Genomic DNA, 27,141 nt, shown 5'->3' with positions numbered 1-27,141 from the left:
CAAACTACTGTCTGGCACACTAGTCTTCCTCTCTGAACCTGTAGCAACTTGCAGTTAAGTGTTTCTATAGTCTGCAGGGACTAACTCTGCCTGAGCAGCATTCAGCTGAGGATTTGTGAGTATCCTGGCATCTGCCTTGTTCTTTTCACTCTGCACAAATCTGGAGGAGTTCAGAGGCAATTTAGCTATTGAGAAACACGTTTTGACAGACATGGTGTTGGCAGTTGAGTCAAATCTATCTTGTTGGTACATTCTCATATGTTCTGCACCAACTTTTATTTGGTTTCTTTCCTTTGAGATAGGAGTCAGTGAGCCAAGAGTCAAATTTTCCGAGGTGTGGTGCACTGGATCCCCCAATTTAAACAGAAACCTTTGCCTAGAATTGCTGCCACTTATCGAAAAGAAAAAAAAAAACAAAAAACACACAGCTATGACAAGATTAACTGACAAAATAGCATCTGACCTCACCTTCAGGCCATCTTTTCCTGGTGCTCCTGGAGGCCCCTGTTAAACAAAAAAAGCCTTTTATTTCTGTTTCAATCGCGTTTTCCTATTTATGTGAGTTTCCCTTCACACTCCAAAGTCAGGTGGACTGGATGCAGTAACAGCCCACAGATGTTAAGCATGTGATTGTCTATTTGTCTGTTAGCCTGGCAACACACACACACACACACATACACACATGCGACTAGATGATGTATATTGCAGCCAAGCAGAAACGTGTTAATACTCAATTCACTCTTCTCTCAGAAGACACATTTACTTTAAATCTTTTTTGAACACAAAACTGACAAGTTCACCAGCACAGATCATCCAAGATTAAGTGTGTGCCTGCCCCCAGGCTGTTTCTGAGCGACTTCAGCTCAATGGTAGAGACTGCTTTGATCTCCTTCCTGGGATAATCATCATTAAAGGAGTGTGACGGCATGGTATACGGAGTAGGGCCAATATTCAGATCAGTATCAAGCCTCTGAGTCACACACATTTATCGTCTCTGAAACCTCACATGCAGTCAAACACATGTGACCTGACTGCGATACCTCGTAACTGCGCTCAGAATCTAATCAGGGTTTTGTGTGAAGCGAGGACAACTCCCTCTGAGTCAGACCTCACCAGCATATGCACTGATTAAATGTATTAACACGTCCTCAATATAAAGCTGTGAATTAAAACACGAAATAGAAGCAATAGATCACTTTCCACTGTAAAAACACAGTTCCAGACGTCTTGGTTTGGCATCATGCAGCTTGTGACATGACTGATTGCAGGTGTTGATAGTCTGATTTATCAATAACGAGATTGCATAAGCAGAAGAGTTTTAAAAACTAAAAGTATGTCTCACTGGCCACATCCTGCACATTCTTGATTCAGATCCCACACTGCAACACAGAGGGTTCACACTTAAGGGTGAGACTCTGTGCTGCGCAAAAACACAGCAAGCCAAGGAAAACAAGTCAAGCTGTAGAAGGATTCAGTCCTCTCTGTTGTTATTGCCATTACCATGTGTCATCCTTTTTCACCTTGCAGAGATGAGGGCAACTTTAAGAGTGTGCGTTTTGTGCGTTTTTGAGATGTGTCAAACGAAACTTGAGACACTTGGATGCTCCATGCAGATAAGTCATTCACAGTTCTCCTGGGCCCCGTGTCACGACACAGGATTACTAAATTATCTGAATTACTTTGGTGAGTTAAACCCGGAACCCCGTGAAATATTTTTTGAATTCTGGCTTGTGACACAAAGCAGAAGTGTGGAACTGAACCAACAGAGAATGAAGGCAAAGATGGGTGTAAGAGCGTGGTTTACTGTGTCCTAAAATTACTCAGAGGAGTCAGGAGACACACACACATCATACTGATTCAGAGGCCTGCACTGTTACATATGAGGAATATGACAAATGTTATGTAAAATGCTGAGTCTCTTTAAACATAATAACTGTCAAGAAAAGTAGTACATATCAACTGACCACCGGTCCTCGAGGGCCACGTTTGATGTGGTACAGGTCTGGTGTGGGTCCAATGGGCCCCATCAAGCCCCTGGGACCAGGAGGGCCAGGGGGGCCCACTAGTCCTTGAAATCCTGGAGGGCCCTCTGGTCCTGGATCTCCTAAAATAATCCAGACTTTTAATTTGTCCAGTACTTTGGATTATGATTAAATACCTGAAAACTAGAGACAGCCCCATCAGCCTCAGCTTTACTTTATGTTTAGCGCTAATTAGCAAATGTTAGCATGCTAACACACCTAACTACGTTGGTGAACATTATATTTGGTAAACACCAGGATATTAGCATCGTCATTGTCAGCTGACTTTAGCGTTTAGCTTAAGCACGGCTGCGCCTAAACAGAGTCTAAGGGCTGCTAGCATGGCTGCAGACTCTCATACTATCCCTGCTGGATGCAGGCCAGTTTCCCTATTCAGAGTATGACGCTGTTTTTTTATTTTTAGCTGTTCGTGTCTTACCTGGAGGGCCAGGGAGACCTGGAGGCCCTGGTAGAACTATGGAGGATGTCAGGATTTTCTCGCTGGTCATCTGCTCGGGGATGTCAGCACTGTTTGACAGCATGGCCATCTTAAAGAAGGATCCAGAACAAAATGACTGAATGAACAGGTTAACTAGAAGGAAACTACAGATAATAGAATTAAGAATATATGAGATTGCCAACATGAATGCCTATTGTCCCGTGGGTTCAAGGTCTTTTTTTTCCCCTTCATTTCGAAAAGATATCAAACATCCAAATGCATCACTGTAAAATCTTGTCCTTTGGTTGTCATTCCTATAATGGTTTTACATACAGTGCCTCTTAAGGTCTGCACTGTCAAACAGGATAGCACAATTACACACTGACGGACCAACTCCAAGTAAAATTATGTTAAAATTATGTACCCTGGCAAAGATGAAAGCTGATCTTCCATCTGCACCATGCTACAAGCTGTAACCCAGACAGATGGAGGGCCAGGCAAACCCTCCTACATTATTCAGCATGACCAGGAGAGCTCCTGCCCTGTATGCTAAGTGGCATCCTGAAAAAAAAGGTTATCTTTGATCTCTGTGTAACATCATGTGGATCGGCAATCCCAGTGGGAAGCACACGGAAGACCTTGCTATGCTGCAAGGGGCAACAAATCAGGATTCATGTGCACAGACGTTCAAGCATATGCTAACACACACACACATGGGTTCACCTGCTGATCAGTTAAGTATTATGCAAGACTGTAGCCTGTGACCTTGGGCACAGGTGTCTGAACCACAGGGTGATCCTAAATTCAAACTCTAACCTTCCTGAGATGTGAATAATGTAAAAATACAGGAGTGGGTATATTAATCATATATATACAGTATTCTCACTCTGTTTTCTTAATATATTGACATTAAGAAAAAAGAGGCATGTACAGTACAGCTGTGGGAGCACCAAACCACACAGCTGGAAGCAATACATCATATGTTACAGTCAAGGGTGTTGAGTGCCACTGCTGACAGACTCGTGCTCAGATAGGTTCTGACGGCTGCGATTACACAGACATAAATGTTATACTGCTGCTTTCACACAAACCGCCCACCAACTCACACTTACAACCAACTACCTACAGTAAAGCAAACTTCCTCAGCATGTTTCTTTATGAGTTAATAAAGTGTTGTAATGAATCTCAAGAGGGTTGTAAAAAAATCTGGCTGCTGTTGTTTCTGAAATACTGTCAGGTAAGGAGTCCTTGGAGATAAAGCGAGATTTTTAGGTGGTACTAAAGAACCAGAACAGGTCTGCAGGTATTTACATTCATCTGAATCAAGAATGCATGTGTAATCCTCACCGGAGCCTTTCTGCAGTCAACCGTAGAGCAGCTAGGAAAAGCTGCACAATTGCAGGTTGCAAGAGCATAATATAAGATAAAAAATAGTGTAGTGTTACAGGTAAATTACATAGATTCCATCTTAGATTTTAAGACAGAAATGTGTATGCTTTTTGTTATCATTATCTTTACCTTTTGTTTAAGCTGCAGGACAGACATCTTGATCTGCTGGAAATCGTTACAGGTGGCTGAGCAAGTTCCAGCATTCATCACATGGTCAGATTTGTCAAAGAGATGCACTGCTGGGAATTGGGGGAAAAAAATGTTTCTGTCACAGACGTCACCAGAAAACGTTTTCTTTCAGAAAATCATCAGAAAAGGTCAGAAAAAGTCAAAACATAACATCACCTTACTTTAAAAATAAGGGGACATACTTGATTTGGGCAAGTAACACATGTATGTAACACTGTCAATTGTGAGACTTCACATCCCTGCAGCCCTGACTGCACCCACGTTCACTCTACCATCCTGTATTCACTCAGCATATTAAAACTTCAAGGTTTAAGCAATATACTTGTACAATCCTGTAAAAAGCAAAAACAAGATGATAGGCACAAAGCTGACTCGCTCTCTGGATTTGTCTCTGGCCAGTGGCAGAACGGACCCTACGCTGAGCATGCATATATTTAATGGATGAGTGAGAGTGTCTGGACACTATTTTTTTCCCCCACTGTGTTACAAGGCAGCACATAAAGCAGGAGTGTGACCATATGAACCATCATTTTTCACTCTCCAGCCTCTCCTGAAATGTTTTAGTAGGTAATGGAAGATAAACTCATGGGAGGAAGTAGCAAATCTACAGCCCCTGACCGCTTCACTGGAAACTGAAGCTGGGGCAAAAAAAAAAAAAAAAAAAAAGAGAGAGACTTTATTATTGTCTGGACCATTTGTGATGTTTTCCTCAAATGCATCCAGCAAATCAGAACAGACCAGGAGTCATGGGGGCAGCAGTGTGTTTGGGAGACAGAACTGTTCTGACATGCACAAGGAGCTGGGATGTGTAATGACTACCAGGTGTCTATATTTGCAGTACCCCCTTCTCTCTCTCTCTCTCTCTCTCTCCCCTTTGTCCACACAAACACACTCACACACACACACACACACACACACACACACACACACACACACACACATCAAATAACAATGTGTGGTCAGCTCCACATCACAGTCAGATGTGCCCTTGAATAAAGAGAAATTGTCCTCTCACCTCTCTCCCCCTTGGTGCACGTTTTCCCATCTTCTTCCAGGAAATAGCCTTTCTCACACTCACACCTGTAGCTCCCCACAGAGTTGACACAGATCTGGGAGCACGCGGTCGTGTTTTTGTCCGCACATTCGTCGATGTCTACACGTTGCAGTGACAGTCGGAGACAAAGGGGAGACAGCGAGCAAATGAAAGACAGCCTGTCAGTTAAGATAACACAGAGCCCATTAAAATGCACAGTAGCACATACAAATACAGAGAAAAATATTTCAATCTGAAATCTGCAAACCTAACTCAAGGTATTTTATCTCTGCTGTCAAAAGGAAACCATGTGTCTCCAGATTTGGTGGGATAAACCTAAGGATTAAGGTCTAATCTTTAAGAGCTGACAAAAGACTTAATTCGCAGAGGTAAATAAACAATTTCAAAACCTATTGGATTGTCGGAAAAATATACACCAAGTCACCAAGCTCAAAACAGTTTTTTTCTTAGCTTGTGAAAAGTTATTGCTTTGAAAATACATTGTGCTGCAGTTTATTGCAGCTGAGTGAAGCTTTTTTGCCAAGTTTGGTTTTGAAATGGGAATCACCGGACCAAGCCAATTTGGAGACTGTGAAGAAGTTTGACTTCCTCTGCTGATGACAGAATGTTTTCCTAAAAGGGTTTTATTAATATGCAGCAACAAGCGCAGGTCCCTCCAAACTGGCTTTCGAACAACTGAGAACACGAGACATCTTGTTTTTAAAAGAGTAATGATGTTGATGAGTTGTTGTACAAGGTCTCACCCAGACAGTAGGGCTTCTCTCGCTTTCTGTGGCGCTCCCGGTCGTAGCGGTAGCCAGGGTAACAGGTGCACACGACTCGACCGAAATGGTCAGTGCACTGTTGCTCACAGGGGGCGCCAGCACACACATCATAATCTACAGCAAGAAATGAGGGATTTCATCAGCGTGAACCCAAGCGAACACAAGGGGGGGAATCTTGCAGGCAACGTGCCTGCCACAGGTCATTAAACATTCAGTGAGGTTAAAACAAGAGAAAGTCAAGTCAAGCACATTAAAAGACAAAAGATCTCATGGGACATGATAGGAGAGATTTCCAAAAATAATCAGAAACACACAAGACAGACATCCAAACAGTTTTTCCTACCTTCAGGGATACACTGGCCCAAAACAAACTTAAAGCCCTTGCAACATTTCTTTCTGTAAAACATCAAAGAGACGTACATATGAGAAGAAAAATCCAAAATACTTTAACATTCACACACCAAGTCCCAGATTTTCACATCATGTTTGACATGTAAGATTCATAAAGATGTACAGAATTAGTTGTGATCCAGCGATTTGGTCTGTTTTTACAATTGTGTTGATGTGGAAAACATCTCCATGAAGATTAATGTGGCCGGACAACACACACAAACACAAAACAGTTGTTCGTTCATGTCCAACGACCCTCCTGTGAATTACACTCAAAACCCCCATCAGCTTGACTATTCTGAATGCCCAGAATTTCCTACTTATTTTTCTGAATCCCTCACTGGCAACGAAATACCTGCATCAACTTCACTCTTTTATTTTCAGTTTTTCTGTCACGCCGTTTTCTTTCTATCCAATACTCACATTTTCCAATATAATCCACATATCTGTGCTCAGATTTTATGTCATTTCAAAGAACATAATTAGTCTTTATCCAAATGGTTTGTGTATACGATTGTACGAGTGTGTGAGGTTTAGAGGGTGAGAGAGAAAATCAACTTGATGAGACAACGTGAAGCAACAAACAAAAGATCTTTTCCTTTTATTTCTGTTCCATCATTTCCTTCAACGTCTGTGTGAAGTCTTACCAATACCATCAACGTGATAACATATTGATGCAATATTTCATCAGCACAAGTAACATCATCATTAACCATTATTCATCCCTCGCTCACACTCAGCTATAAAGGAAAAGTGCTACCAGGTGTCGCTTTCAAAGAGGAGGGGGGAAAAAAAATCCAATACAATCCAATTCAGTCTCACTCACTTTGATATCGATAGATTACTCTCTAATGCTTTACAGCTTTTATTCAGGAGCAGTTCTGACGATTCCCATGGCCCCTATCTGGTAATTTCATCTAATGAAAGCTCACCTCCTCTGCTCACCAGCCTTCAAACACAATTGATGTAATTTATCTATTCATTAATGGTACGCAACATGACTCATTTTGCGCTCAACCGGGTTATCCACAGGAGCACAAGATTAAGATTGTGTAACAGTGCTAGCAGCCCTGTCAGGCTCAATGCTAACATCTGCATGCTAACACGGCGCAATGTTTATCATGTTTCACCATTTCGGTTCAGTGTGTTAGTGCGCTAACCTCTGCAAGTTAGGCTTGAGGGAATGTTATTAGTTTTGCAGATATTTTCTCAAACGATGACCTGATGATGCTGAGAGGTTAAAAAGTTAATGGATCACTGACGTTACTGATTCATGCTGAGGGGGGAAAAATCCCTGCTCTGAAACACCATACATTACGAGGAAAAAAACAAAGAGATGCACATGAGAAGATGCATGAGGAAATAATGTGAATGAATGTTGTGGGAAAGTGAGAAAAACAGACAGAAGACAGAAGGCTGATTGATTTATGAGATCTCTCACTTCAATGCTCCATTAGAAACCTGGAACAGAGTGAGAGTCTACTAGTCTTACATTCTGAAACCAAGGATCTCTCAGCTTTCAGTTTCTCTATTTGCTCCTACCTCCAGTTGTATTTGTGAATCCAGTGACCCAGCTCTAATAACAGTTGTGCTTTTTCCAATAACATCATCGCAGACATATAATCTTGATAGAACAACAGAAATCATCTACTCTGCACCACTGCGATGCAATGTGTCTACCTTCTACAGTCGACTGCTTTTACAGTCATTTTGATGGGTACAGGATAAGCACTCACTGAATATTTACAACCTAAAGAGGGGCAAATGAGGACCTCCTTCACTGTACTCGAGGCTCCCACTGAAGAATATTAACCTGCAGCAGTCTCATTTCACATCTTTAATGACACTCAACGCTGCAGCTCCTGCCGGTGTGGTTACAGAAGAGGAGGTAGTCACCACTCAGGAGGCCCTCCATGAGATGAGAGCGAGCAATGTTTGTTAAATAGACTGTGAGTGAGAGAGAGAGAGAGAGAGAGAGAGAGAGAGAGAGAGAGAGAGGTCTGCATTTGTGTTATTGTGTGATTAGTGACAGGTATTTATGCACATACCACTGTGTATAACACCAGCTTGTGTTTGTGTACATGTGTCTACAGGCACCTTGTGTAAGGGTGGGATGATAATCAGTACATCTTTAAAATGTCAACCAGAACAAGAAGGAAGAAGAAATATATTTTATATATATTATTATAATATTTCCATTTTTTTTTTAGCATGACTAGAGTTGCTCTATCTTTCTTCACCTTCTTTAACAATATCTCCACTATCAACAGTCACAAGTGTCTGATTTTAGTTTGTAGTCCTTGCTGTCTCCATGTGTTATATCCAGCTGTAGCAGATGATGTACTCATATTTTCGAGGAGGCACACATTCGCTACAGCGTAACCTGTTAACACACTTCAGTCCTCAGCTGTACTGTGTATTGTGGCTGTGGACCGGCTAAGCATGGACGCACTATATGTTTTTAATTTAGGCAAAAACAACAGTACGGTGAAATGCACCAAACTGTAGATAGTTATTTCCACACTATGAATCTACTTCATTGCATTTCAGCGCACTGTGTGTTGTGGTGGAGTTTGTGGGAGGGAGAGGCTACAGCTTGGACACCCTGAGAGAGCTGGTCTGAGGATGGTTTCCTGTGTGACCCAATATTTCATGTCACAATAACATCCCCATGAGGACAGAAGGCACTTATAGCAAATAAGCAGCTAAGCAAAATAACCAGGGCTGGTTGAACAATCGTGAGAAAACAAACATCTACGTCCGTCTCGAGAAGATCATGAAAGAGGCAACAACGTCCCATGGAAACTGGATCCATAACTGAGTTCTGAGTTCAGTTTTTACTAAACTGCATCCTTATTAAATTAGCCTTCAGGGAAATGCTTATTAGCCCCATAATATTCTACCTTATTGTACTTTCTGTCATTATATTATTAAATAAACACATCTAAAAAGTCATATTTGGTTACTTTGCAGATTAAAGCACTGTTAAAACACAATTACAGTATTATCTTGCATTTTCCATTTTTACAAATTGATTTAATTTAAAACGGTTGATTTCTTATCTTGTCCCTCTGTTAACCTTTTATATTTTGACACATGTGGACATGAAAACAGGCAGACCCAGAGAGAACTGAGATGGTAATGATATGACCTGTTAAAACAACATGTCGAAAAAAGACACACGGCTGAGGGTCAGGGCACTAAAGCAATGAAATGACCTCAAACTAATGACGTGATTTATATTCAGGGAGTACAAAATCTGTCCAGCATTTGATACAGAAGGTCTCAGAGATAAAATTCAGATATGTGAACATTAGGAGTCTGATCACATACCAGATGTAGATTTATGTGTAGCTACGCGATCTAGGTGGAGTTTACAATAAACCCAAATGCTAAGAGTTGAAATCTAATATTATTACAATTTTTACTGCCTGGTCTCAATTGTTATGGTCCAGTTGGAACAATGTATCCTACTTTGTGTAGATTTCTGTCTAATGGCATGATATTAGATATATTAGATATTAGCGATATATCTTCTCTGCCACTGAACATGGTTTCTTGCCGGGAGCGGGTGGTGGTGATTGTCGCTTAACAAGCGCTGTGGCCGTTGTTGCATTTAAAAGACAAGAGGTTATAATACGCCCTCTGAGCAGTGCTATGTCTTCAGGGCACATTGGAGGCTACAGTGAGTCGCTATCTGACAGTGACAAGACGGAGAGTTAAAGTGGAGTTGCTTCCCACCTCTGGAGACAGCTCTTGGCGAGTAAAGGAAGTGAAGTTCGATGCTGAACTCGCAACGCTTCTTCTAGACTGATAAGTAAACGGCTAATACTAATAATACTAATACTAATACTTGCTCTGTAGCAATAGCAAAACTCACAAATAGCTCCTGTAAAGCTGTAATTAGTGCTTGTGCTCCAAACGCACCTTTCCAGGAAGGTAACTGTCGAAGTTGCTTGGGGTAAAAGTAACTCCTAATAGATGCAGTGTCGATGAAGCGTGGTAATAAACTGTATCCTCTGCTAATGCTTAAATCGAAAATTATATCATTCTTTGTCTTGATTTTAACAACCGTCTCAGTCAATATCTGGCATTGATTCCCCAAAAGCTATTTAACATTCCACCTCAGCCCCTCTCACAGTGTTTGAACAGCAGAAACAGCTCAGATCTAGATCAGTCTCAACACTGTCACACGAGGGGACAGTCTATGAACGTGATATGAATTTTTCTTTGATGTTTTAGCATTTAACTACTATCCAAAGGATTAAGCAAGGGTAATTAGAGATGAAGCTCCTCATAATATTCAGAAAGCAAGACAAGAGCATGTCGAGTGGCGGTGCGCAGAGCCATAGCACCTTTCATAACAACAGCTAAGAATAAATTCCTGTGCGAGCTTGTTAGCTGCTCATGAACTTCATGCAAATCAGAAAACAAATTCAAAACACATGTGGATTTCATTCATATTCATGAGCAAGAGAACAAGGAGCAACGACATCCCAGAAGCCTTCATGACACTCTTCTACAAGAATATCAATGAGCATCGTTTGCTCAGTCACATGTCCACACACGCACGGACACACACACACACACGCACACACACACACACACACACAATACCAGCTTGTTGAATGGCATTTGACTGCAGTCTGCACTTGTTCAGAAAGAGCAGGACATCACAGCCGATTAGTGTTTTGCCACCTGTGCCTTTCTTCACCCTAAAGGTTATTTCATTTTGCCGGTGATCCATATCGCTTTACAGCCCCCACCTGAAATCTAGACATAGATTAGTCTGACCTCAGTTACCCGGGGTGAACCATAAGCACTCTAATTACCTTATAAACAGAGGACCTCTCTTGAACCAACATGGTGGACCAGCCTGACCTGGATTTGTCTTGCAGAGAAACACACTAATTCACACAGACATTCAAGTGCAAGTCTCAGCAACTACAGACTCAAAAAAGTGCACAAGAATGATGAATTAAGAGATGTACACATGAGGGGGCCTCTTCATCACATCACAGCGTGCTCTCCTCTCTAACAGGGAAAACAATTACAAAACTAAAGGGTATCACACACACACACACACACAAACACACAGCTGCGAGACAACACATGCAGTCTGCTCAGAGGAGGCTTATTTGTCTAGTATTGCTGCCAGTGATATACAATAACATGTCTGCATTCCACACGAGAGATGCTTTTCAGAGGGGAGAGAATACAACTTCCACACTCGCTCATGCTGAATGTTTTTTGTACATTGTAAATTCAGTATTGGACAAACCAGGCGATCTGTAGATGCCACCTTGGAAAGTTATAATTGGCCCCTTTCACTATTTTATAAACTAACTGACTTGCAGCCTTAAAGGATACAAATACATTGTCTCCTAATTAATTTTAACTGTTCACATACGTAGGCTGCCAAGAGTCAATAAGCAAGCAGATGCTTCCAAAAGAGTGAGAGTGAAGTAAATATTGGTGGGTAAATAATTGTGGGAGATTGCAATAAAAAACATGTTGACTTTCCATAGACTGTTTGCAGTTTGAAAACATTAGATAATAAATATCTACTCTTTGTCACCAGAAATGAATTGGGATTTGTTGAGAATTTGTTGAGTAGAAGTATATAACTGGAAAAAGTAGCTGACAAAAAAGTTTCTGATTATACTAACTGCAATCAGTTCCCCCAGAGATCTGACTCCATATTCATTAATCAGTGTCAAGGGCCTCTTGATTATTTGCCTGCTTATTGAACCACACTCTTTAGTCCATCCTCTGGAGTCCTCTACAGCGCAGACTTTGCTGGCTCTTCTTTTCTCCTTTAACATCACTGTTTGGCCCTTTTATCAAATTCCACAGCTTCTTTTCAGTGACATTTAGCTCCTCATTCTCTCTCTCTCTTCACTTGCGTCACTGTTGCATCCTGCATCACTGTCATTAATATATACCAGCTGCCTCATACTTAGCATGAAGAGGCTGCAGTTTTTTTCCATTAAGAATTATACCTTCTACAGGATGTCATTGTTGACAAGACCATGGTGGCTCCTGCTTTCACTGCCAAGAATTCAATCTGATCTTAGTCAACTGCATGTTGTCCAAAATCTGCAACTGAGGCATAACCCATTCAGTGTGTTTGCACAAAACCATCTGTTAAATCAGACGTTTCTTCATCAACAATTGCTCTGGTTCAGACTATGGTCTGGACTGTAGCACTTCCCTCCAAGCCAGCCTCCTGTTCCTTCAGTTCATCCACATGTACAGTTCTCCCTCTTTTTTAGCTCCTGATTTAAAAGCCAAAATCCTGGCACTGACACTTTTGACTTAAACCACAACACAACTGATCATCTTGCCCTTTATTCTGCAAATATACAGACCAGTTGGCATTGCGTACTCACCAGCAGACTCACTCTCAACGCTACAGAGCTGGATCACTCATTTTCCTCTGTTGTAGACTCAAAGTCTGATCTTCTAGCACTACCTTTAAACTTAATGGTGATTAAGTGATGCGATGAGGAAATTCTGGGAGTGTCATTACATTGATTTTCTTGCGCAACTGGTGCTGATCCGACATCCTCATATTTAATACTTATTTTGGAGAATGACTGCAGGCAGCATCATGAAAAGAATAATGATACTGGTAAATTAGCAATCAGGGAAATAATGACCTGAAGGATAATCAGCCCCGACTTATGTTTCTTTGCACAAATCATCACTGAGTGGATCAAGTTGTTGGTACTACTTGTAACTTTCTCTCAGCAAATAAAAGACATGGCAATTGGCAGTCATCAAAAAACTCCATTCAAATGAAAGAGAGCTCTGAGCTCTGGGAACTTATGAAGGGCATTTTTAAATTTGTTGATATTTCATAGACTGAATCAATGACTGTATATAAAGATGAACGACATGACAGCTCCCCGAGAGTGGAGCTAAAACATCTTGATTGGCCCCTGGCGGCTGGCTGTAGTATAGGTCATAAACCCTGCCTGCTCCATGTTTGCAGATTGGTCATGGGCCAAACTCAAAAAATCTAAGTACACATCAAATAAATCTACCCCAAAGATTTTCTCTGACATTTTAGGTTGTTCCGATGTGTATTCAGGTGTTCTTTTTTCTGATGTTTGCTTTTAATTAGTTATTGAACGCTATAAAAAGTGACGTCACTAGCGCAAGATGGCAGCGGGCGTACCGGGGACATTTTTGCTTCATTTTTCGTCCAAACGTCATCCATCTCCATCTTGAATAATTGCAACAATAATTGCAGGATTAATCAATAAATAATCATTGGTTGCTGCTCTAAAATCACATGACATAATGCTGGGATATCTCCTTATGCTTAGTTGTGCCTTTGTATGCCTGCAGTCTTGTATTCCAATGTGTATCCAACACCTTGTAACTAAAGTAGACAAGTTTAAAAAAAAAACCTAACAAAATATGTTCCTCTGACTGATGTATGTTGTCAAAGCAAAAAATCAGTCGGGAACAAAAATGTCCACTTTTGATAACAGGAAGTCAAACTTAAACTAGAAACTAGATTAACCAAAGTGCTTTGTCTCCTTATAATCCTCATGGATCCCTGATTCCATTACTGTACTACAACATACACACAATAAGTAACACAGATTCTCAGGGTATTTAAAATTGAGTTACTGTTAACTGTCTATTTAAGGCTATTTAATGCTGTCATTTTCATATAAACCCCCTCCGTCATGCCTAGGAAAACACACACGCACACATACACATACACACACAAACACACACACACACACACACACACACACACACACAGAAACACACACAGACTCCCTCTTGCAGCTCCAGGGTCACCACAGTGTAATATAAACAGCTGAACAAAGGTGCACTGCAGTTTGTAATGCCTCCTGGTTTTGACATTTGTCCCGGAGATTCACATTATGTCATTTAGAAATAAAACGGCAACAGGTCGAAATGTGTCCTGCTTCTGTCAACACACACTGGTCTACGAATGACAAAAATAGGGATAAAGTTAAGCAACACGTTATGGATTCCAGAACTAGACAAAACTACAGTATGGCCTATGAGGAAGGACAGTTACTTCTGCCAGTGCTGCATCCAAAGAAAATAACCCCCTCAGGAGAAAGCGTTTATAGGAACACATAAAAAACAAAATACAGAGAGTTTTTTTTTTGAGAGTGCCTGGATACCTTTGTGTTTTCCAAATCTCCAGACTGAAAAAACAAAACACTCTTGGAAAGGTCATTTATCCTAGTAAAAATACTACACTCAGAAAAGCAGTCATGATGGTTCTTAATGCACTAACATTCCTCTTTTAAATGCGTTGCTGACATAATACGGCTATGCTATATTATGTCCCATAATTGTGACAAATTATAATGTAATGAAAGGTGATTGTTTGGAGATGCCATAAAAGGTAAACGCTTGTTGGAGGAATATGTTTTTCCATAAGCTGATGTCTGTCTGTTGGAGGCAGGCCATTTCAGACAACTACACTTACAGCTTTGTAACCCCAAAGCACTTAGCAGTATAACTCAGCGTGGAGACTAAAGGGACATTACGCAGATCGCACGTTCCAACAACAACTCAGCTGCTCAAGTGCTTCATGCACACACTGAACTTTATAAGAAAGGACGGAACGGGCTCGTTGTTACTGGCACAATCCCTCTACTACACAAATAAAGTGTTAAATGTTTAATGGTGTCTGTGTTGCACTAAGATGGCACCAGATAGAAAATCTGAATAAGGGCTGATAAATGTGCAAAAGTAGTTATTCCAGAGCATAGTGTTCCCAATTTATACCAATATGCCTTACAACTTAGCCTGTAAGCACCTTTGAGTGTCTCCACCTGTTGCTCTTTGAAGATTTACTTGGAAAGAAAACTGATATTTTCCAGCTGCATTAATAAAGAACAGGCCAATAAGCCAATAAGGAAACAGAAGAACTCCTAGACAAGCTGCCAGAAACACAGCCCTGACATATTATCACCTTATCACACAGTTTTGGCTAACACTAATGTTAGAAAACAATAGCATACTTCCACATCCACCAGACACATAGACACACATTACCAACCCGTTGGAATCCATAAAACCAAAACAGTGAGCTTAATGAGCCTAACAGGCTCAGTAGAGCTGCACATGAGATAACCCCCTGTGGGTTCTCATTGCAAGCAAACACTTTTTACATTACATGTAGTCCTCTGACTGAATATTAACACCTTAATGGATCTTAAAGGGCGTATTGAGCACACCATGACCCTGTCACAAATCAAATTGTATTTAATGCGTGGCTGCACTCTGCTGACGTCCTGAACATCCAAGGAGGTCATATTAAACCTAAATGCTGGCTGAATGGACAGAAGTGTGGTACATTAAGCAGCAAACAGAGTAACTGATGTCATTAATTGGGACAAAAGATATCACTTTTTCCAGAAAAAAAAAAAAAAAAAAAAAAATCAAAAGAACTCAGCAGGTCCCTCTTCCATTCAGAATGAACTGTTCAGTGCTGTTTCTATCTGTATCCAGGGTGAGTGCGTATACGTCTGCCCAGAGAAATAATGGCGCCTCATTTGATCACTACCATGGTACATTAACATAACCTATTGGTTAATGACTGTCTGAACTCAGAACTCACCACCCGCAACAGTCGCACAGCTTTGGTACAAACCCCCCTCGGTCAGGCCCCACATTTAAAACAAACAAGCAGTCTGGTTCGAAAACGCTGCAAATGCATCGCTCAATTTAACGTCACTAATTCAAAGCTCAGCTTTTAATTCTTGCCCTTTTGTTTTCACTTTCTCTCTAGTGACACAAGGGTAACAGGGCGGCCTGGTAGATGTGAAAAAGGTAGGAAAATGTGCTGTCAGAGTGTGTAGCAGCACAAGTTACAGACACAAGTTAAAGGGAACTGTTGCTGTTTTGCAAAAGTCTGCCATCATGGTTACTGTAGTCTATGAAAGGGTACTTCAAATTTTGAGAGATACACTTATTCACTTTCTTGCAGAAAGCTTATTGGAAAGATTGATACCACTGTACTGTCTCTGTGTTCAGTTAGTTTAGCTTAGCATCAGTACTGGAAATACTAAATCTGTCTAATAATACATCTAATGCTCATTAATTTAATTAAATAATTAGTTTAATCTGTACAAAAAGAATAATACGAAGACTTCATGCTAAGCTAATATTACCAGCTTCATATTTATCAAACATCCACAGGAATGATCTTCTCATCTAACTCTAAGCAATTAAGCAAATAAATGTATTTCCCAAAATGTAGAACCATTCTTTTGAAACAACTATATGTCTGCGCCTGAATATTCATAACAGAATTTGTGTTTTCCTGCTCAAAAAGACTCTCACAGTGACCTCACTGGGTGTGTGAGGTTCACAACAGTGAGTCTACAGTAACCGACCAAATCAAAAACAGAAAACAAGTATTCCTCTCTGCCTGACCAATACGCAGCCATATAGGAAACGAATAACTGTTATAATACATGGAAAGTGTACAAAAGGTCACTTGAAATAAGGACCTCTCTCCATGTGCAGCACTCCTGTTGTGCTGCCATTTCCAACATAATCCAACAAAACTGTCAGTGAGACCCTCTGCAGCAAGGCACTTCAGCTCTGCTCGGCTTTGGTGGACAGCTGGAGCCGAAACACTACGAGTCGGCTATAGCTGAGGCGAACCGAGCCTCTGCCTCTCTATGTTGCTTTTCCACTCAAACAAATCGGATTTGACTCTGACCACATGCTCTACAATGTGAAGTAATCCATAATGAAATCTATCTGCTTTTGTGTCACATTTTAAGTAAAGAAACTCAAATTTTCATGTATATAAACTTTCATTTAAAGAGCTGAGGGCAGAAGTATATGTGTGATGTTTCTGGTCCTGACACCGCAGGAAATTATACAGAGCACTGTGTCTGTGGCTTGTTACACCGAGCCATCATCAGCCCTTCCATGTGTTTCTAACTCAAACCATTCTACTGGACACAAGCCAGATATTACCAATCCCCTTCAAACACTGAGGTTACTGTGGAAGCGTGCAACTTGAACGAAATGCTAAAAGAATCTCAGAATCTCAAAGGGATTATTTGTAATTTAATTCCTTTGTTTTTATTCACTGATTTAACAGCTCATTGCGTGAACAGTGTGGAAAACTCTGCTAAAAAAGAAAAACTGCAATATGAGTAGCCCTACGATGCAAATGATGCAAAAAGATTCAGATGTAAAAATGGAATTAAAGGAAACTGGTCCCTAAAGAACTGGCCCTCTGACAGGTGAGCTAAAATTTGCAGTAGTTTATAACGGATTATTTGCTTTTAAAAAGGGATTTCTTTTGTCCCAGAGCAGAGATGTAAGACTGACTCCAACAATATCCATTCATTCATGTAAAAAGCAGATGTTCTTTGTTTCTCAGCTAAGACCTTCCAGTAGTCAGAGTTGGTCCGCCGTGTCACTGCTGTCTCCAGATGATTTAAATATAAATATATATGAAAAAGTGCCCTAAATTGAAAAAAAAGAGCTCTAAATCAATCTTCAATCCATTCAAGCTACCTGACAATGGGACCTAAAGCTGGTGTGTGTGTGTGTGTGTGTGTGTGAGAGAGACAGAAATCAACCCCTTCATTTAACCGCAGCACTAGAAATGGCATCTCAGCAGTCACACTTGGGAAAATTAAATGAAGTGTTATGGAGCTATGAGAAGTGAGAGGTGCCACTTTGTGTTCAGAAGACTGCATGAGTAGAACTTTGACATTTACGGCTCAGCTTTTGTTGCGTGTTTGACTGGCGGATATGTGCTGGCCTGCAGTTTCTACATCCCCTGTTTTCAGTCATGTTTGTGATATGGCTCTAGGAATGGAAATGTCGGTCAGATGTCCACCTCTCTGGTCCAGACTGAAACTTCTAAACAGCTACCGAATAGGCTGCCATGACATTTTGTACAGACATTTGTTGTGGAAAAATCACTCAAGTCCTAAGTTTGCAGACAGACGGGTGCCGGAGTCCCCACTACACGAAATGTCTATTTTCTTTCTCACGTTCATGTTCCCATCAGGATGAACCCTGTAACTTTGCCTCTAGCTCTAGCATCAGGTTAAAGGTCAAATTTGTCTAATACTTTGGTTTCTGATCAAATACCTGCAAACTAATAGAACGTTCCCATCAGCCTCAGCTGTACTTTGTGCTCAGTGCTAAAAGGCAAATGTTATCATGCTAACGCACTAAACCATACAGCCTCACAGCAACGTGACCAATCTTTTGTTAGTCGTTCACTCTGTCAGGAGACCAGATATGCACGAAATGCAGGATATCTGATATAAGCCTTGTCCTGACGTTGTGTCACGGCTGGAGACGAACATGCCTGGATGAGATGTAGTTACTGTATTATATTTCCCCTTTTACCTGTTTCACGTGCTCTCCTGACATGCTGTGTGTAAGGTAACTGAGACGTGTGGTATGTGACATATGTTAGCCCATTTGAGGCTTTGTGGTTTTCATGTTATTTCAATACTTGCATGTAGTGAAACCTAATATCCTGTCCAGGGACGGCACATAAAAAATAGTCAGTGTTGGCTAACTCGGATTACAGTTTAAAATAACTATTATTAATGTGCATATTTCCTTACAAATAAAACACATTTGGGTTTCTCGAATCGAGAGAGGAGGGCAAATGAGTAATTTAAGCGGACTGGCATGATGTAGCTCTACAACTGCAATATAATACGGTCCTGACAGGTGGACAAACACACTGATGGTGGTGGTAGTGGTGAATATCGTTAAACTGAATTACAACTGACTCACAAATACTGAAATTCATCAGCATATGAGAAAAATTCTCAATGGAAGGGGCAACATCTGCTCTACCAAACATGAAGCCCCCTTTTCCAAAGTGTGTTGTTCGTGTTCAATGCTGCAGCTGTTTACAATTTAAAATGACTGGTATTCTGGCTGCGTGTTCACTGGTGCAGCTGAGCATTTCCTTTGGCTAGCTGCTGTCCTTCAGGACTGATAAATTAGCAGCTTATTCTTTTCACTAATGGGAGAATAAATTAAGGCTTCAAGTGGCCCAGTGGTGAATAACAATCAGCTATAAAAAATACACACTGAGTTTTCAAAAAAACACCCAGTTGCTCTCAGTTAGCTGATTAATTTGTCATGAAGTTCCTTTTTGACAGTAATGGATGTACAAATACTGTTTATTCCGCAAAGTGCTGCTATATCATTATTATTATTTAAATATATCTTTTTTTTCTGAGTAGAATGTAATAACATGTTCAATACAACTAGTCTTGGATGTACAGAGCAGAGGCATGGAGGCAGAAAAACCACAGACTGTGGTTTACGTATCACCACATCTCTTAACCACTGCAAAGCCACAGCATGACCAAAGCGTGACCACACTACAGTTCTCCACAGAAACAAACAGATGGGTGAACGAGCATCAGCCAAAAGAAACAAGAGAGGGATTTTTAGAAATCAAAATATCACCAAAAAATCAGTGATACACTGTTTAGAGAAGGAAAAATGCCTGTGATCTGAGAATATTACGTTGAATGTTAAACAGACTCCACAAGGTCTCAAAGATCACCAGGCACCAATTCATTTCCTGTAGTATGGTCTACCTTTTAGTGTGTGTTTCAGCATTTCTGCACTTTATCAGTTAACACAGATGCTAATTTCTTATACCTTATATCCTATGGTAACACAGATGCCATATGAAATCACTCTGATTTTAAATTACACTCGTGACCAGGTGGATATCCTCTAGTCATATGTTTGATTGGCAATTTGTTCTCACATTCAGTCCCCATTTCTGTGTTGAAATTCAGCTGGTTGTGTACTTTAAACTTACTGTTTTTGGTAACTACCGTATGGTGTTGAATTATACGTTGGGCAATAGTTCAAAATCATCCAAACAGCAGATGTCAAACCATTCAGATACAGCAACTCCAGGCTTTAGGACACACATAAAGTATTTGAACTCTCAAAGTCACGGTCTTTCCAGTAAAGGCATGTCTTGCATTGCAGTCTTCTTTCAAGTGGAAACAGATGGCAAACTGCATTTAACTAAATCAAGTTAGACTCTGTCCAATAAAACTGAAAATATTTAAATAATAAGTCTGATTAGAAAGTTTCTGATGATTGAAAGAAAGAAAAATTGATGAGTTAAAGAAAAAAGGCAGAGAGAGGAAGACAAGGAAGTCTTTCATTTCTTATTTGTTGGTGAAAAAGGACCATGTTTCTTGATTTGTAAAAAGAAAAGAAAAAGAAAAGAAAAGAAAGAAGAAAGGAAAGAGAGAGGATGTTTGCTGCTGCTTGTTCTCTATATCTGTCACTAAGGAATGCTCCTTAACACTAACATGTCCTCCCCTGCTCTCACCATGATTACTTACACTCTACTATGTCTTCCTCAGTGCTTCTAAGGACCAGGATATGGATTCATCCATTACCTAATAGGGCATATCAGATGAATTGTTGACAAGACTGTGTATAAACAGCTACTTCACATCTCTCAATAAAATAATAAAGATAGCGTATGTATGCTATTAAAAATGTTTTGTAAATTCTCACCCCCCTAAGGGATTAAAGGTGAATGACGAATTTAAGTCAGACCTGAAAAACCTGCCCCCGCCTCCTGCTCACAAAGCACCACAGAGTGTGAGAACATCCCACAGCACACTAATACATTAATGACAGGACCTGCCGAAATTGCTCGGAGCCAATTGGCTCGACTTCTATAACAATATTATTCAAAATATGGTGTAAAGTGCGACACCATTAAAGTGACACACAATAATGGCTGGCTCCGGAGTGAATGTGCTATGAATTATTAGCATCAACACACATAATATTTCTATGAGACAGGAAAACAGACAAAAAGTGACAAAAAACAGGTGATGATCATAAATAAAGTTGATGTATGAAAACAATACTTTCCCCTTACAGCTGAAGTCGGCAGACATTTTTTTGGCATCTATGGATAAAAATTCCATAATCACCTTTCAGCATATTGTAATTCAAGTGGTCTGAGAGCAAACTAGATGTCTGCACCTCCTCTTGGCTCTGTTTTCAGGCTTTACAGTATCGAGCATGGGAGAGCAAGAGAGAGCCTTCCTATTGGCCGTTGTAGAAATGCAGATGCATGTGTACATCCACTCAGATGGACATGTGTCAATATCCATGAAGCAGTTCAGATATGGAGAGAACTTGCTGTACTTCTGGACAGGAAACAGGCTGCACACTTCCTTTTCCTCTAATATCGAAGTGTGCAGTGGTGGTTAGTTGTGTAGGTAGATTTATTTATTTATTTTTTTTCTTTAGCCTTCTGCTTGGATAAGCTGCTCATGAGAAATTTCACTAAAAACAACCCATTCACTTTCAAGTCGAAAAGCTCCAGATACATTTGATGAAACTGAACTTGTGGCCTCTTGATACAAAGAGCTGAAATCAGAGTGTAAACAGATTTGAACTTCATCCATTCATTTAAATTGTTTTCTGACGTACTGTGGAAATATGCTGGAAATAGAAGCAAATCATAGCCATGCTGTCAGATTTTTTTGGAAGCTAAGACACTGAAAAATGCTGTTGTCCTGCCAAATAAGGTGCCAGATCAGAAAACACATACAGTATATGTTGCCCCAGGGTGAAGTTACAAACATATTTTGTTAAATTTGGGCACCCGTCTCTGACAGTTAGCCCTGTGAGAAGGAAGACTTTGCACCAGATCCACTCCAAGGGTAAAGTTGCAGACATGACAACAAGTTATGATAAGTATCTCACTGGACATCTTCACTTGATCCCTGTCAGGCTTCAACTCCGACAAACTAGGATCATTAGCTTAACATGACAGCTGACCTCCTCTCTGTGCCTTTAGATCATTTTAACTTTCAGATGCGTTGGAGCTGTCTTTAAACAGCAACACCAAATGCTCATGTTAACTCCTTGAACCCACAGCACAGTCTCTGTAATAGAGCAGCCCTCTTCAGTTAACAGGCTGCGTATCCTCTCTCTGAATATTGATAGAAAACAGATGTTGATGTCTTTTTCTTGACAGCACATTTGGGTTGTGATGAATTATGAGATATGTCTGACTACAGTCTTACGGTTGTGACAGATATTTAGCACATGTTTGTAAAAGCAAGTTTATTGTATTTTAATGGCAGAGTTGCTTGCAGAATGTAATGATCTACATTAGACCAGGAGCTTTCTTCTCTTATTTCTCTACAGTTCATACGGCATCGCAGCGCTTTGAAACTTTGCCACGTATAGTAAATCATTTCAGGCATTTTTGATTGGCATGATTTTCAGCAGCGTTATCTCATTCGGCATCTCCCGAGGTTAATTCCAGTAAACTCTGTTTCACTCAAAGGGCTGTTGAGAAACAGCTTGGACTTATTCCACGCTCCTTCCTCATCGTATTTACTTTATCATGACGCATTCTTGTCTTTTCAGATGCTGGGCTGCAATACTTTATAATGCTGTTATTCCTTAATAAATACAAATTTGGTTTTCATGAATAAAAAAATACATAAATTTAAATACTTAAACCACAGCACTGCTGTTCACAACAGAACAGCAGCTACAGAGGTGTCATGGGTTTTTTTTATAATGCTTCAATAACATCTTTCAAAATCTTTCAACATGAGCTTTACAGCTGATTTTTTTTTTTTCTACAAATAAGTCGGCAAGATTTGACAAGTGTATGAAGCCTACTAACTGGCTCTCTGACATGTAGCATACATCAGGTGGCTGATCATTGGGTTTGTAAGTAATAAAAAACACACCTATAAAGAATGTCTGAGACTTCACTCATTTCAAATTGCCTAATGTTTTCCATCTCACTCATGTGCAGTCATCAGTTTCCCAGTGCACGGTTTTCATTCTTTTACCCTGGAATAATCAGTTAATTATACTGAATCAGTGGATGTATAATTTCCCCTGGTATGTACAGGTATCTAAAAGTGATGGAAATCTTAAGTTTGGCATCTTTTTAAAGCACTCCATCCTATTAAATGTCTATTTTAAAATACTGGATGCTCGCCCACGGGTCTGTTGATATTGTCATACTATCATGACCTGGGGGTTTTCCTGTATTACACATTTTCTCACATCCTGAAAGATGCTACTCCTATGTTGTCCATAAATCTCGGCTTGTTCTATTTTTCGGTCCAGAGTATTTATAGTTGTATCAGAAACGTAGTAACCCAAAAGGAATCAACATGACTAACTGAGTCCTGCTGAACTCCTTAAGCTGTGCCACAGAATTGAGCGACCACCACTGGAGGGACGACAATATGGGAACAAAGCCCTCAAGTGTAATTCTCGTGTTGAAAGCTATTTGAATTGGGAGAAGGAACATAAGTTCAGCTGAGAGGATTATTCCAAGGTGCAGAATACATTCAAATATGATGTGAAAAACAGATTCCAAAACTGAGGAAACGAGAGAGTCCTCAGGCCTCAGACTTAAGTGATCATATCACTGGAACTGAGCAGCACCCCCTCGGTGTTTGACCCTTACTGGGAATAGCAGTATAAATCAATTATTGGTTTTGCCATCAGTGGAAAATATATCAAATTCAAAGTAAGTTCAAATGAGAGATAAGAAATAATAAAAATGCATTTCATTGGTATGAGGTGATGGGGATGTTTATGGGATATAAACAATGCAGCTTGTATCAGCCAAGTGCATATGAGGTATTGTGGCTATCACATCTCACAAGGGGTGGGGAGGGGGGGCGGGGTAGCAGAAATGTTATCCTCAGTTTTCTTACTGTGTAAACCAGAGTTTGTCCTGAATTCCAGAGCTGCAGAGGAGGAAGGGGCTGAAGAACACAACAAACAGCGTCTTACCACCAGAATTATTTGGAAAAATAACAAAGCAACAATTACACATGCCACACATCAATTATGTGTAACTGTTACAGCTGTAGAGTGGAAAGACTCGCTCGCCCTGTGCTCTGCTTCTTTTCCAGAGTAGCTTTCCCTTTGCGGGGTAGGTAAGGCCGACACCGCACACGCCATAAATCAAAGCAGTGCAATCCCTGCTTCATGTACCCTCTTGTCACCTAAGAAAAGTTATAAACAAAGACTAATAATGTATCTCGATCCTATGATGGGGAACGCGTCGGATCTGGCTCTCATCTGGGACTTTCACAGATGTCATATGATACTTCATCTCAGCAGCACAAAAAAACATCTAAAACTGTGTGAGATTTTATTTATTGAACAGCATAAAAACACTAAAACAACCATCTTTAGCTCATAAACGTCTGCTCTGCCACTCTCTGTTGCCAGCTGATAAAGTGACTTTGCCTAAAGGAAAAGATTTGCTGTTTGCTAACAGCTGCTGTCAGGTATATTTTAATTCCAGGGAGAGGTCTGTCTCACAAAGCAGGATTATGAAGTTATCTGGATAACTGCTGAGTAGAAACCTGGAGGCCTTTCAAATCTGCAACATGGACTCAAATAAAAACCTCTTCTGGGTTATCCTCATCCAGCTTCATTCAGTAATCCTGCTTTATGATACAAGCCTCATTAAAGAAAAAATTCTGGACAAAGAAAGTGATGGATTCATGCTTTCAGCAGCAGGAACTGTGGTTTGAAAAAAAAAAAAACACTATAAGGAAAAAGAGCATAGTTAGCATGGCCAGCAATGACCACCATGGCCAAACTAGCTAAGGAACAATAGCCATCAAGAGAAACTAAAACAAAAACCTTACCAAGAGAAGAAATACTGCTGGTAATACTGATTATAAACTGATCTCTGTGAGGTGCATTGCAGAAACGCAATAGCAGTGACCAGCAAATAAGAACAAACAGCTCACATTTTATCATTTTAATCAAACCCTCCCTTGGATTTTAGTGAAGCATTTCTGCTGTAATCACAGGCCCTTGTGATTTTAACTGCAACGTCTCAAACAACAACTGTGCACAGCCTTATTGTAAGCCGAGCACAATTAACTCTACAGCCTATAGAAACACAAGTCTTGTTGTGAAGCCTGCATCCTAACACTCAAAGCCTTTAACCCAAATACAGCACAGCCCAAATATGACAATCCCCGTATAAAATAACCCAGAGAGACAGTGAGAGAAGAATGTGGCTGCACTGACAGTGAGACAGATGTGGCCAGAGTCAGCTGAGGCCCTGGTACCTCTCTTGTACTGTGACATATGCTCCCTGGGTCTCTGGTGTCTCCACTGGTGCTGTTTCACAATATGATAAATGTTTCAAGGATGAGTGTTAAACTGTGCGCACAGTGGCATGCCATGACCAAAAGGGGGTCTGTTTCAAAATCCCACCATCAGGGCCTCTCTTCTCCCACTGGGCCGACAGAGAAGGTTTGAATTTCAACGCCTCAAAAAGAGAGTTACCATAACGCCTTATTTGAAAGACTAGTTTGACATTTTGGGAAATAAGCTTATCTGTTTTCTTGTCAGGAGTTAGGTCCATACTCTCATATCTGTGTCAAATACAAAGCTACAAGCAGCAGCCTGTTGGCTCTGTCCAAAGGGAAGCAAAATCCACCTGCCAGCACCTCTAAAGCTCACTAATTAGCACAATCGAACATTCATCTCTATAACTATTACAATTGTAATGTATTTGTGATATACAGTACTACATACTACGTACAAAATACAGTACCTGGTGGATCGGCACAGTGGTGCAGTGGTTGGCAGTGTTCTCTAAGAAGGTTCTGGGTTCAAACCCTGGTTCGGAAGGAGCTCATCCCTATGTGGGTCTCCCCTCACCCCACACACACACACACACACACACCGGGAAATCCGGCTTCCTCCCACCATATGAAGACAGGCAGGTTAGGTTAACTGGCTACTCTCAATTGCCCGTAGATGGGAATATGAGCGTGAATGGTTGTTTTTCTCTACTGAGTTTGGTGGCCTGTCCAGGGTTTATACCCTGCCCTAATTCTAACTGTTCAGTCAGAATTAGAAAATATTTACTAAAATCTAACCATGATCACGACCCCTGTATTAGTCTAACATCTGCTGTTCTGATTGTTGTCCAAATTTAAGGGCGATGCAATAAAATAAATAAAGAAAGAAAGGGGCCCATATTTGGGGCCCATGTCAAAGAATCAAAGTAGAACATACCTGTCTGTACAAGAAACACGTTTTACACAAACAGTTTTTCTGACAGTGTTTAAAAAAGAACATTTTATTACAGCAATGAAATGTTCTGGGATGTACAGGCACAGTGATCCTCCACAGAGTACCTAATGAATGCCATAAGCCTATATTTTCCTTTGGCAACTGAATCTTGCCAGCTTAAATCACGCTTGGTTCCCTTTGAACTCCATCTCAGTCATGCCAAAGTGTAATTGCACTGGTACGTGCCTACATTTTGGAAATAAAATTGTTGAATGCAAATGCCATTTTCATCTTATCAAATTCAGATCATTAATCTGAATTTCTGGCACCACAATAAAACTTCTCTACAAACAATTACAGGGCTGATGTGCAGTCATCAGCTCACACTGTGCAGGTGAACTGAAATGCACCCAGGGCACATTATCTTGGCTCTTGGCTGAAACCATTTTTCTTCTTTAAATAAACATTGTGGGAAACAACTGTGGCTGCAGCCAATAACCATAAAACAACATAATTATGTTAAGAGTGTGTTTGAGATTTGAACATCAAACGGGATGTCACTGTGTGCTTGAACCATAACCAGCAGTTTGTCAAGTGATGCAGAGATGAAACCTCACAAAGTCCACATTTGGAAGACTTCTCACAAGAGATATTCAACAGTCTGGCATTTTTGTTTCGTTCTCAATACTTTTTTTTTTTCCCAGAAAAGCAAACACAGAAATAGATTTGCTGTAAATGTAAATCAAGATCATAAACAAAATGTTTGAAAGTAGCTCCCTGAAGTTGCATGATTTT

At 40.4% G+C, this 27,141-nt stretch overlaps 1 protein-coding gene across 2 annotated transcripts in view; it reads right to left on the bottom strand.

The window, feature by feature from the left end:
• The window catches only part of ccbe1 (collagen and calcium binding EGF domains 1), a 31,182-nt gene that overhangs the window by 2,601 nt on the left and 1,440 nt on the right, over positions 1-27,141 (bottom strand). The window contains exons 3-9 of one of the 2 annotated variants that reach the window (XM_071465484.1): positions 6,200-6,252; positions 5,836-5,970; positions 5,054-5,191; positions 3,979-4,088; positions 2,461-2,569; positions 1,965-2,104; positions 469-504 (exon numbers count right to left, since the gene is read on the bottom strand). In XM_071465484.1, the coding sequence (XP_071321585.1) occupies positions 469-504; positions 1,965-2,104; positions 2,461-2,569; positions 3,979-4,088; positions 5,054-5,191; positions 5,836-5,970; positions 6,200-6,252 (721 nt within the window). The remainder of the gene's footprint in view (positions 1-468; positions 505-1,964; positions 2,105-2,460; positions 2,570-3,978; positions 4,089-5,053; positions 5,192-5,835; positions 5,971-6,199; positions 6,253-27,141) is intronic. The other variant, XM_071465485.1, reaches the window with a different exon arrangement.

This window comes from Trachinotus anak, unplaced genomic scaffold (assembly GCF_046630095.1).
Source record: "Trachinotus anak isolate AG129_WGS33_773 ecotype Australia unplaced genomic scaffold, CSIRO_AGI_Tana_v1 ptg000028l, whole genome shotgun sequence".
NCBI classification, from domain to species: Eukaryota; Metazoa; Chordata; class Actinopteri; order Carangiformes; family Carangidae; genus Trachinotus; species Trachinotus anak.
The sequence above is the reverse complement of the archived record's forward strand: the minus strand, read 5'-3'. Positions and strand labels throughout refer to the sequence as shown.